Here is an 11,714-nt window from a genome sequence, read left to right as displayed (position 1 = left end):
TGCTTTAACTCGCTTAAAGATATAATAACATGTTTTAATCAAGTACTTATTCAATAAACCCCTATCAAAATAAAACTTATTTTATAAGTTTAAGCAGTTAATTTTAATAAAATCTTCTAAAAATAAACCTATAAAAAGTTACAAACTACTTTCATAAATATAAACAATCGATTCCATATGCCTCCTAAGTCTAAAATTATAGTCTAAAGTAGTGGTATTAAATAGATCATACACCAAGATCAGTCCGCCTAAGACGCAATGTAAATTTTATACAATCACCAACATCCAAATATGTTCAATTTAGCGTTGATTAGTGGGTCTCACAAAGCATGGTCTACAACAACCAAATTCAAATGCATGGGTGTCTCACTTGGCATCATTGATATTATAGCCTTAATTAGGCATACCAATCAATAAGAGACAAGTCAAGGGTTATGAAATCATAACAGACACGACTCGTATTTGTGGGTCTCACAAAGCATAGCCTAATATGTATCATCTATGTGACATGGTCTACATGATATTATTATTACAGGTTGATAAAAAAAGACCACATAAATATCTAATCACAATTTACATAAAACACAATCCATACACTATATAGTTTTGAAGGATCCAAAGCTAATGCAGATCCCTTCCTGATCTGCTATCTGGCTACATCAACTAACTGATGGGCGAGGCAATCTTTTGGCAATTTCCTGTGAAAAGCAACATTTCAATGCTTAAGCCTAATGGAATGTCCAACAGGGCGTATAAAATTCATAATGATATATCAAAAATGGGGGATGTAGAGAATAGATGAACTACTCATAGCTTAAGGCAATTCACAACAATAAGACTGATAAGCACAGTGATGATATCTATTGCAAATCTGAGATAGTAAGCATACATGTCTTGAGTGTATTACACAGAGAAAGAGAGAGAGAGAGAGAGAGAGAGAGAAGAGGAAGACGATGACGAGAGGTTGTTTATACAAACATGCAATCATGATCATGGAAACACATTTGATTTATTATAGGTCAGAAACAGAAAGTACTTCAGAATAACATCAATAATATTTTTTTATTAATTAAGTGTCGTTATTTTCATACCAAAAAATCATGCTAGGTTGCAAACAACACTTTTTTTTATCTATATTTATTATCCTCAGTGTATAATCAGCAGGCATCCAATGGTTGTGATTCTTGAGAGGCTTGGTCCTTTTCATAAGTAGGATGGGGTACCTAGCAGCTGCTGCTTTCCAGCATGCTTGATGAACTTCTCTAGAAGTAGCAATCTTGCATAACCTTAAAATGTAGCCCTGGCCATTTCGGTTTCTCTTACCTAAAATATATTTTTTGTCAGTTAACTCCCTTATGTATTCCAAGACCAAGATTATTACCTTTGTTAGAAAAGATGCAATCTTGGATTTTTGTTCCTATTCCAAGATCATCTTTAGCCCCTCCAATAGGTCTATATGAGTTTGCTACAACTATCTTCAGGCAGCAAGAACATCATGGGGAAGTTTGCTAGTAGCATAGTCAACAATGTCCTAAGAGACCAAAGATCAGAGTTAACACCAAAAATTTACTACTAGCATAGTCAACAATGTCCTAAGAGACCAAAGATCAGAGTTAACACCAAAAATTTACTACTAGCATAGCCTCTGGAAAATCCTAAAGATCTACGAGTCAATATCAAACAGTATTTCATCAGTTCCCAACACTTGAGCATGCTTTTGACTTAAGCTCCTCGTAACCTGAGTGTAACTTAAGTTAAACTGACTAGAGTTCGAACCATATGACCAGTATCAAAACAGGAACATATCATTTTGGAACCATATATTCAATCAGAAGAGACGTTGGTTCCCAAATCATTTTACGATACTTCTTGTATGTACAGAAGATAAAACTGTGATCATGTATATTTAATATAGGTCAAAATAAATGTAGGGTTACCCAAGGTAAGATGTGACCATGTCCAACCCTATTTGCCATAAAAATCACAACAGCTAACTATTTTCTACTGTTCACACATTTTCATTCTTGCCAAATACAAAATGTCATGATTAATTTTATAATCAATAACTGGAAGGAAGAAAACATCAAACATACCTCAAACAGTTCATTTATATTATCTGCTGTCTTTGCAGATGTCTCTATGAAAAACATATCATTCTTCTCTGCATAGTCAGTGCCATCCTTCATGGAAACAGTAAAGCATATATATATGAGAAAAACAAACAATTATTTTGTTTATATGACAACTATATTACAGAGTGTTGCACTACCTGGACAGCAACTTCCCGCTTCTCGAGAAGATCAGCTTTATTACCGACCAGTGCCATCACTATATCAGGGCTTCCATGTTTTTGTAGCTCCTAAAAAATTAATAATATTTCAGTTGCTAAAACGAAATAGACAGAAAATGTAGCTCCTAATAAAATAGCTCCTATCTAATGGTTTTTATAACATGTCATACACACACACAACAGCATAATGGCTGTACAGCAAAGAGATGCCAATTATGGGTATGTCAAAGACAACTATGTGCTATGATTTTCTACTCCAAATTTTCAAGTGATTTGTCTGTCAAGTGTCAATAAGCCTTTGAAAGAGCAAAAGACGTGCCTCCACTGTTTAAAGGACTGTATTCTATACATCATTGTGCAGTTCCAGACTATATAATAGGGGAATTTTTTGTTATTCATATCATTCAAAATTTCAAATAACTAACAAAACAAGAAATGACAATATAGAACCATACAGTAACTGAAAATCTACCTTAACCCAGTACTGTGCTTTGCTGAAAGATTCTGGGCTTGTTATATCATAAACAATAACTGCAACTGCTGCACCACGGTAATAGAGTGGTGCTAACGCAGCGTACCTGAAATAGAGAATTAGCAAACAAATTTTATTTCAAAAAGCATTTTTTGTTGAAAAAAGAATGGTTTGTACAATAGATTATGATTAATCTGGAAAGATAAATGAGAGTCACCTCTCTTGACCAGCAGTATCCCATATTTCAAACTTGACTGTTGTAGAGTCTTGCAGAGCTATTGTTTGTGACAAAAAAGAAGCTCCAACAGTTACCTTACATTACAGAGTCTAAAACATATAAGAAAATTTCCATGGAATAATTAACATAAAAAGACAAAAAATTTATATCATAAACCATATTAAGAAAAATTATATTAAAAAATAAAATAAAAGTACCGAAGCAACATATATTTACCTTAGATGTTGGATCAAACTGACCACGAACAAATCGTAGAACAATACAGCTTTTGCCAACACCAGAATCACCTAAGAGAACAAGCTGTTTTAAGTGACATTCAAGGTTAGTTATGGTTTCTTTTCAAGGTTAAACAAGAAAATAATGGCAGTATACAGACAAGCAGAATTTGTTGTGATTAATTTCAACTAAATCCCTTCATCCTTCAAGTACTTGTTAAAGTCAAAAGCATTATCACATAATGAAATTCCTGTGAACTATATCAACATTCATTTTTACTGGTTTTCCATAAATAATTATATTGATTGGCCTCCAAACACTTAATTCATTCACCTCCAGAAACTCATAGTCTAACAGAGGACAGATAATAAATTTGCAAGTAGACAGAATAGGAAGGATATATGACTACTATTTGCTTGCATCTGGTACGTGACTGCATGGTTGCACATAATCCAGTACTTGCAGGGGCCCAGATAGCTTGACACAAAGGTTACAACACCAGAAATATTAAATTTTCACTTATGACCATATTTCCCATCCACTCTTTCTTTGGATGTGGAACTGTGGATCAAATTGCAGTGTAGTAAATAAGGACATAAAGGTTAAACGAAACACTAAATTTTAATCCATTGCCATAAATTTCCCATTCATTCATTCCATTAATTAAAGACAAAGATCTTATCAACAAATTCAATCCATTCGTTTGGCAGATAAAATTTCTGCACGGTAAGTTATTTCAATGTTTGCCACTAATTAAAGCATCAAAACTTGCGACAGCTAACAAATAACAATTCACAATCAAAACAAGACTTGTATGATCAAGATAAATATATGGTTCTCAAACTTTTGGTCTTTTAGATAATTAACAACATTATAGTGTTCTTTTCAGCATTCTGTGGCTTTTCTTTAAAAAAAAGGGGGGTAAAGTGATTTGATCTGAATGTTAAAATATTAGAGGAAATATTTCAGATTCTTTTTTATGGAGATATTATTCGGAATTCCTTTTTAGTGGAAGAGTATTTCTGGTAATATATGTAAAGTTGGCTCCAAAGTGAAATCAGATTCCGTATAATGTCTCCACATTGTATACATTTTCATGACTAGGTTTTACAAAAGACTGGTTATGGGTGAAATAATCAGTATTGAGACCACATATGCATGCATCGAGCAAATCAAGATCTTACATGAATTGGGAGATGTATGAAAGATCATAAATCAAAGGATCATAACATGAATAGACGTATAATTATATAAATGTATACATGTTATAAAAATGACTTAGGTAAGTAAAACATCTTGTAATTCATTCCTAACTAGTTTGTGAGAATACCCAAACTTTTTTACATTTAAATTGTGATAGACGGACAGAACATGAATGACAAAAATTTGTGATTTCAGGCAGACGAAAAAATTACAAATAAGTAATAACCAAGGGAATCTAGCTTAGTTAGTTGAGTAGTGTGGGTAAGTTTGCTATAAACCCTCCATTACCGGAATTTGACTCTTCCCTTTGAACATAAAAAGTAATAAAATATGTCAAAACACAAACCCTGAAGCGCAAACTAACATTTGCTGATAAAAAAACAAAACAAATAGAGGCAGAACAAGAATTATTAAAATTAAAAAAGTGGAGACCGAAAAACAAAATGAAAGAAAAGGGCTAGAGAAGAACGGAATGCAAGAACAGGAGAGCAAAAAACAAAAAATGGGCGAGATGAAGAACCAGACCAGGTCAAGCCAAGAAGAATGAAAAATGTAACTGGAGATGAAGAATAGGGCACTTGAGGTCTCAGTTTCAGATGAAGAACCGGGGAAGACGGTGGGAAAAAACCAAAAATGAAGAACTCGGGAAGACTAGTAGGGAAGGCAAACCCTAGAGATGAAGCAGAGCTGCACAGGAATGATCAAAATCAGAAGTGCGCATTTTTCTCACTTTTGCAAACTGGTTCGGGTCAGAAAATATGGGTTTTTATTTTGAACTGGAACCCAACCCAAAAGTCTGACCCTGAAACCCACCCCTGAAGATCAACATGAATTGGAACACACATTTTTCACGTAGAAGATTGCGATTTGGTGCGATCTTGAACAAGTTCTGATATCTTCCTAGAGATTCGGCATGGGATTCACCTGAAAAATGCAAGATTGTGCAATTATACAAGCTTTCTCACGATTTTAACAACCTTCTACACATGGTTTTGGGTGTACTCCTTCTATGAGTAGTTGCAGGTTTTAAAAAAAAAATGTATGATGGCTGATTTCTATCACACACGAGGTGATTCTTTTTAATACTCTCGGGCAAATAGCAGATCATACAACTTAGTTTATTGAAACTAAAGTAACTGTACTAAATCGCCCATTTGATTCCAACATAACAAAAATAAACAGAATTAGACAGTGTATTTAACTCCGTGTTTATTTTAATAAACTTTGTCCTATTACATTAAAAAAAAATCCAATCCAAACAAAAGCTAGACTACTAATTATTCAACAAATACAAGCTCACTCACCAAAGAGTCCAACGTCTCAAAATTATGTAAAACTAAAGTGAAACAAAATTAGCAATTTCATCATTTGACATTTGCAACAACCAAAAACAGAAATCTCCCCAACTTCCGTATCCTAATATTCACTTCCTCAATCAACAACAAATAAATTTTTGTACAAAAAACATGTAAATGTATGACACCATAATGGGAAAAAGCCATTTTTTCCCCCTTAATTCTCTTAAAAAGTCAAAGAATTTAGTAAAATATGAGCAATCCAAGAACTCAGCACACAAATACCTTGACCCTTAGATTCTTGGCGTCCTGCCCTCCACCATTCTCGGAATTGGGTCGACCCAACTGCCTTGAATCCCTATCTGCAAACCAAAAAACAATTTCCCCCCAAAACCCCATCAGAGCCAAAACTCAATGATTGCTTCTAACAACCGAACCCCATTAAACCACAACCCCAAAATCACATATCAAAACCATAATCAGTAAAAAGAAATACAATTTTTTCAACCCCTTTTGACCAACAGGGCTAAATCAACAACATAACATAAGATTTCAAAAAAAGCCTAAAACTTTAGCCATAAATACATGAAGAACAAAACACAAGATGGGTAGAATATGATTACCTGGAAGGGAGGAGCCACAACCCATAGCGAGAGGAGAAGATTTGGAAGTGGGCACAGAAGGGGGGACGTTGATGAATAAGAATGAATGGTAATAATTTTCACAAAATTGGACTCTTTTTTTGTTTTATTGGTTCGGGTTCCCACGAAAATTGGTGGTGTGCCAATTTAAGCAGAATCGGGTGTTAATGGAAATAATGAAATTCTGGCGTGGTTTGCACTTAGCACAAATGTTGCTCCTATATCATGCTTTCCGTGAGAACGAGGATTTCCACTTCGTAAGATTAAAGCCTAAAATGAAAAGAAAAAAAAATCTATATATCATTTTTAACTTTTAAGTATGAAAACAAATTTATGTGGCTTTTTAAATACTAGTTTTTACAAAACCTGGTGTATCTCAATTAATCATATACACTAAGTTTATAAGAAAGAACCTGATTCAATATCCTAAAATACATTCTTGAAAATAAGTGATTTAAGTGTAATTAAGTTTTGAATAAAAAATTAATCTTATAGTCATCTAAATGATCGATGCTTGTAAAAATATAATGAGATCTCATCCGACAATCAAAAGTCTTTAATTATAATGTTTAGAAAAATAATTATTATGAAATTTATTTAAATTTATAATATAGTTTGTGACTATTTTATAAGCTTACAATTTTTAAAAAATTGATTACAAATTTGTAGTTTATTTCTTGAATTTTTGTAACGAAGTTTATGGGGGGAAAGTTGTATGATAGGATTTATTTGTCTAAAGACTTGAATAAAAGGAGCAAAAATAGAAAAGTTTAAGAGATAAAAGATTCGCCTGTTTTAAAAGTAAAGAAAATGATGTGCAGCACTAGAAAAGAAAATCAACACCTTACTAAAATAAAAAATTATAAAAAAGAAAAGAAAAGAAAATCAACACCAATCTTTTCATTTTAAATCTGATTGATCTATTCTCATAGAATAATTCAGTGATGAAAGTTGAAACTTGAAAGTTTACACTACCTTGCACAAGTGGTGCTGTTGCACCACCCCATCCTACATTGGATTGGACTAGGTGACGAAATACTGGGTCCAGGCCCAGCCCAATTGGTGCACGAGTGATGCCGTTTTGCAGGGGGGGATGCTTTAACTTTTCTGTCTCCTAAGTCCTACCCTCTCCGGTAATGTGGATGCGAACAAAGAGATTTTGTGTTTTACTATTAGGAGTCTTAGTTACTACTATCTCTTTTATTCATTATTATATTATTACATTTCAGCATTCGATTGTTGAGCTAATAACCTTTGCTAAGATGGATGACATTTGAGTTGTAATATCTCCAAGTGATTATTGGACCTCAATACTCCTTACATTACATATTTACATGGCTGGTTTTCATCATCATGCTCTTTGAACGATAGGCTTTGGAGATGGATTCTGGTGCACATTTGTTTTGTTCTTCAAGAATATTTACTGTATCATGAGTCAAGAAGTTGCCTTTTAAAACATCTATCGTCGTGACATTGAGGTCTTTGGGTAGCCAGCTCAAGATTTTTCTCACAAGCCAAGAATATGTTGTATTTCCTAAGATATTTGAGTCCCACAAGACAACATTGTGAATGTACTAGTAAGTAATTATCTCCATGCTTCCTCACAATTTGTTTGAGATGTTTTCATATACCATATGGTGTACTTGAGTGAGATATCTTGTCATTGCAAATGGCCATATTACACACTTGAGTAATATCTATAAGTTTAATAAAAGTTAAATTGTAATTTTGGTTTCTTATAATATTAAATTTGTGATTTTGATCTCTTATTTTTAAATGATAATTAATTTTTCTATTTTTTAGAATAAATAATTTTGATTTTTTTATCAGTTGATCATTTAAAGTCAAATATTAACTTTGATATAATGTATTAGTGTCGGCATAATGGTTATGTAGATTATCAACATGAAATTTATGTGATAAGAGGATAAATAAAATAAAAAAATAATATTACTAGAAGTTGAACTCATAATCTTTTATACATAAATAAAATAATAAATCATTAAAACATTTGTTTTGTTCTTTAACTTTATATACATTATTTTTTATGTATCATTAATTAATAGCTATTAATTTTTTCCAACTTATTAAAATTTATAAATTAAAAAATATATTTAATATATAAATCTTTTAATTTTATTTTATATTATTTTATATATTTTTATTTTAAATAGTTTTCATATTTTAATTTTACCAATTTATAATTAAATTTCATAAATTAATATATAAATTATTTAATTATTTTGTAAATTAATTTTAACATACAAATTATTTTAGTCTAATTTTAAAAATTAATATAATTACATCAATTAATATATAAATTATACAAATTACGTAAATTGATTTAATATCTAAATTATTTTTATTTTAGTTATATAAGTTAATAAAATTTTAATATTTAATTTTTTAGGAAACTCGCATTTTAATATTTTTGTTTTAACTATAAAAAAATATTTAGTAAATTTTTTTTAATACCAATTATATAAATTAATATGTAAATTATTTTATATAATTTATAAGAATTATGTAAATTTATTTCATTATATAAGTAATAAAAAACTATTTTTATTATAAAAATTAATAAATTTTTAATTTTTTTAGATTATTTAAATATTGTTTTAAATTTACGTAATTTGTATAAATTGCATAAAATAATCATTAGTTTATGTAATTTATTTTTAAAATGATAGTAAAATTAGAACAAATTTTATACTTAATAATTTATTAATTTGTATTAAAATAAAAATTTATACTTAAAATAACTACATGTAAAATTTAATATTAAATATTTTTATTTTAATTTATAAATTTTTATAATTTGAAAAAAGAAATTAATAACTCTCAAATAATGATACATGTAAAATAGTGTTTGAAACATTAATTAAATAAAGTAAATGTTTAAATAATTTTTTTTTATCTTTAAGTAAAGTGATCAGTTCAACTTTTATCAATTTTTTTTTACTTTATTTAACTCTTATGTCAACAACCTACATACATAAATAGTACCTTAACTTCAATAAATTTACCAAAACTACAATTTAATCTTTAATAAATAACTTTTGTTGAATAATTATACTAATTTTTGTTTCTTTGACTCATGACTTGCATGATTACATATTCGTGGTGATCTCAAGTGCATTCTTTTACTTTTTCAGCACAACTGCACAAATAGAGAGAACCAAATTTTACTTATTTTTAAATGTTGGATGTTTTTCCTTTGGTACTTTTCTGCATTGTAAGCTTATATTGATTGATATTCATCTGCCTAAAAAAAATCCTAGTTTTAACTTTTAAGACAGAATACGTGCATCACCAATTAAATTATTGTTCGCATTTATAGTAGTACGGTAGATATTGCCTTCCGAGAAAAGTATCCAATGGTTAATTAATTAAACATCTCCAATTTGAGGGTTAGAATTAAGAGAAACTATTGCATAAACTTAAGAGGAATGTATTAGATGAGTGTATTAGATGAGTCGCAATTAATTTAATGCATATTATCCCAATTAATTAAATTTAACTATCATAAGTAACTATGTGGTGATCTTAGTTTTATTAATGGTTACTTGACAAATGACTGTGTGACATGAAATGTATATTTTGTAATCTTCATCTTGGAAAACTAAGCCTAGCTGGGAAGGTGGAAAAAATTGTAATAAAGCCAAAACAATAATTTTTTATCATAGGAAACCATGCGTATAAGATGTGTATAAAAGTGGTGGCCCCATTAATCTCTAGAAGCTCGGAGTAAAGAAGTGAGGCATCATGCAAAACATTTCTGTGCTAAACCTAAAAGGGATGATTAGGCCAACCAACCTCTTGGGAGACAATCCCACCTGCAGTTGAGATAGAGAAGTACATGGTTTTATGGGTTATAATGCATTAATATTTTTAAGCAATTAAGCAAATGATGCTAGACATATGGTAGGCATTGAATTGACTCACACCTCGTGTGCATCTTAGTCTTTGCCAAAGTTTGATACGTCTCTATCTTGTCAACTCCATGGTCAAACTGTAGTGATTTGAATGAATGTGAGTTAAAATTGGGATTAGATGATATAATAAGAGAGATTTAGAAGCACAAGTGAACAATGTTAATTGTAAATTATTTAAGTTCGAGTCACTATATTTGTTGGCTTAAGTTCATTTGTCTCATGCACCAAAAATAAAAATTCATTTGTTTAGTTAAATAAATTCAAATTTATAGCTTAATTTGATTATTTAAACGAATTAAATTCAAACTTTTCATATTAATAGCTCAAGAATGTTTTATATATACATGTATCACTTAAATAGTTTTAATTTTATCTATCGTATTACTACATCCGTCCTTAATTATAAAATTTATTTCTATAAATTAATTTGTTCCTTTTTATAAGATTATTTTTTAATTTCTATATGCATTAATTATTCTTTTTCTATATATCATTACTTAATTATCCTCTCTCTAAACATTAATGAAAAATAATTGAGTGGATAGAGATAAGAAAAAAATATAATTTTGAAATGATAGTACAATGTGATTAACTAAATTAAGTATTTTTCTTAAAGGACATAAATTAATTAAAAATATCTTATAATTAGATACGGAGAAAGTATTTAAAAAGTTGCAACTTTGTTTATTATCATTATACAATCACACACACAATTAGATAATATCAATTTTTAAGAGTGCATGGTATCTTAAATGGATGATTATATATATATATATATATATATATATATATATATATATATATATATATATATATATATATATATATATATTTGACAAAATTATAAATTTGATCCCCTATTTGTTCTAAATTTATAATTTTGGTCTTCCTATAATTTAATTCACAAATTTAATTATTCAGTTTTCTTTCTGCGTGTAAGAAATTTGGCTTTTCGGCCTCTTTTCTCTCCATTCATCTCTATAAATAATACATTTCATTTATAACTACTTTAATGACAATTGATCTTAATTCTTGATTTTTACAACCTAAATTAGGAATCTTAAATATATCTAATTAATAAGCTGAATACTATCTCTAATTTATAATAGGAAATAAATATACATATAATAGAGTAACTGATTTTTAGAGCGAATTCATTTCCTACTACTACAATCTGGTTATTTTAGTTTCTAACCGAAAAATTGCTAATGTTGACCGTTTGCATTTTTATTGAATATTAACTGTCACATGTCGTGCATTTATTGGATGTTAATTTTGTACATCTAATTAACGTCAACCTCCAATAAAATCGCAACATGTGACGATCAACGTCCAATAAAAACGTGACATGTGACGATTAACATGGACAATTAACAATTAACGTCCAATTTTGAGGTTAGGAACGGGATTCCAAAAAACAAGGG

General features: G+C 29.8%; 1 protein-coding gene across 3 annotated transcripts; it reads right to left on the bottom strand.

The window, feature by feature from the left end:
* Positions 1–241: 241 nt before the first annotated feature.
* On the bottom strand, positions 242–6,629 carry LOC114403693 (ras-related protein RABF1-like). Of its 3 annotated transcripts, XM_028366806.1 has the most exons (10): positions 6,338–6,629; positions 6,000–6,076; positions 3,217–3,300; positions 2,980–3,074; positions 2,763–2,868; positions 2,270–2,359; positions 2,094–2,180; positions 1,382–1,531; positions 1,224–1,323; positions 242–698 (listed from the first exon to the last, which is right to left on the bottom strand). In XM_028366806.1, exons 1-8 carry the CDS (start codon positions 6,360–6,362, stop codon positions 1,478–1,480), a joined length of 618 nt encoding a protein of 205 aa, XP_028222607.1. In that variant the 5' UTR covers positions 6,363–6,629; the 3' UTR covers positions 242–698; positions 1,224–1,323; positions 1,382–1,477. The 3 variants fall into 3 exon arrangements, with proteins under 3 accessions (XP_028222607.1, XP_028222606.1, XP_028222608.1); XM_028366805.1 differs by lacking the exon at positions 1,224–1,323; XM_028366807.1 differs by lacking the exons at positions 1,224–1,323; positions 1,382–1,531 and having other exon boundaries at positions 6,338–6,627.
* Positions 6,630–11,714: the final 5,085 nt, after the last annotated feature.

The sequence above is a fragment of the Glycine soja genome, chromosome 20 (genome assembly GCF_004193775.1).
Source record: "Glycine soja cultivar W05 chromosome 20, ASM419377v2, whole genome shotgun sequence".
Taxonomy (NCBI): domain Eukaryota; kingdom Viridiplantae; phylum Streptophyta; class Magnoliopsida; order Fabales; family Fabaceae; genus Glycine; species Glycine soja.
This window is presented reverse-complemented; position numbering and strand designations above follow the sequence as displayed.

Coding starts and splice junctions, on each gene's coding strand:
- LOC114403693 (XM_028366806.1), bottom strand. CDS start 6,362: ATGGGTTGTGGCTCCTCCCTTCCAG. Junction 3,301..5,999: donor CCAAGAATCTAAGGGTCAAG/GTATTTGTGTGC, acceptor CACTTAAAACAG/CTTGTTCTCTTAGGTGATTC. Junction 2,360..2,762: donor AAGCACAGTACTGGGTTAAG/GTAGATTTTCAG, acceptor TTAATTTTTTAG/GAGCTACAAAAACATGGAAG.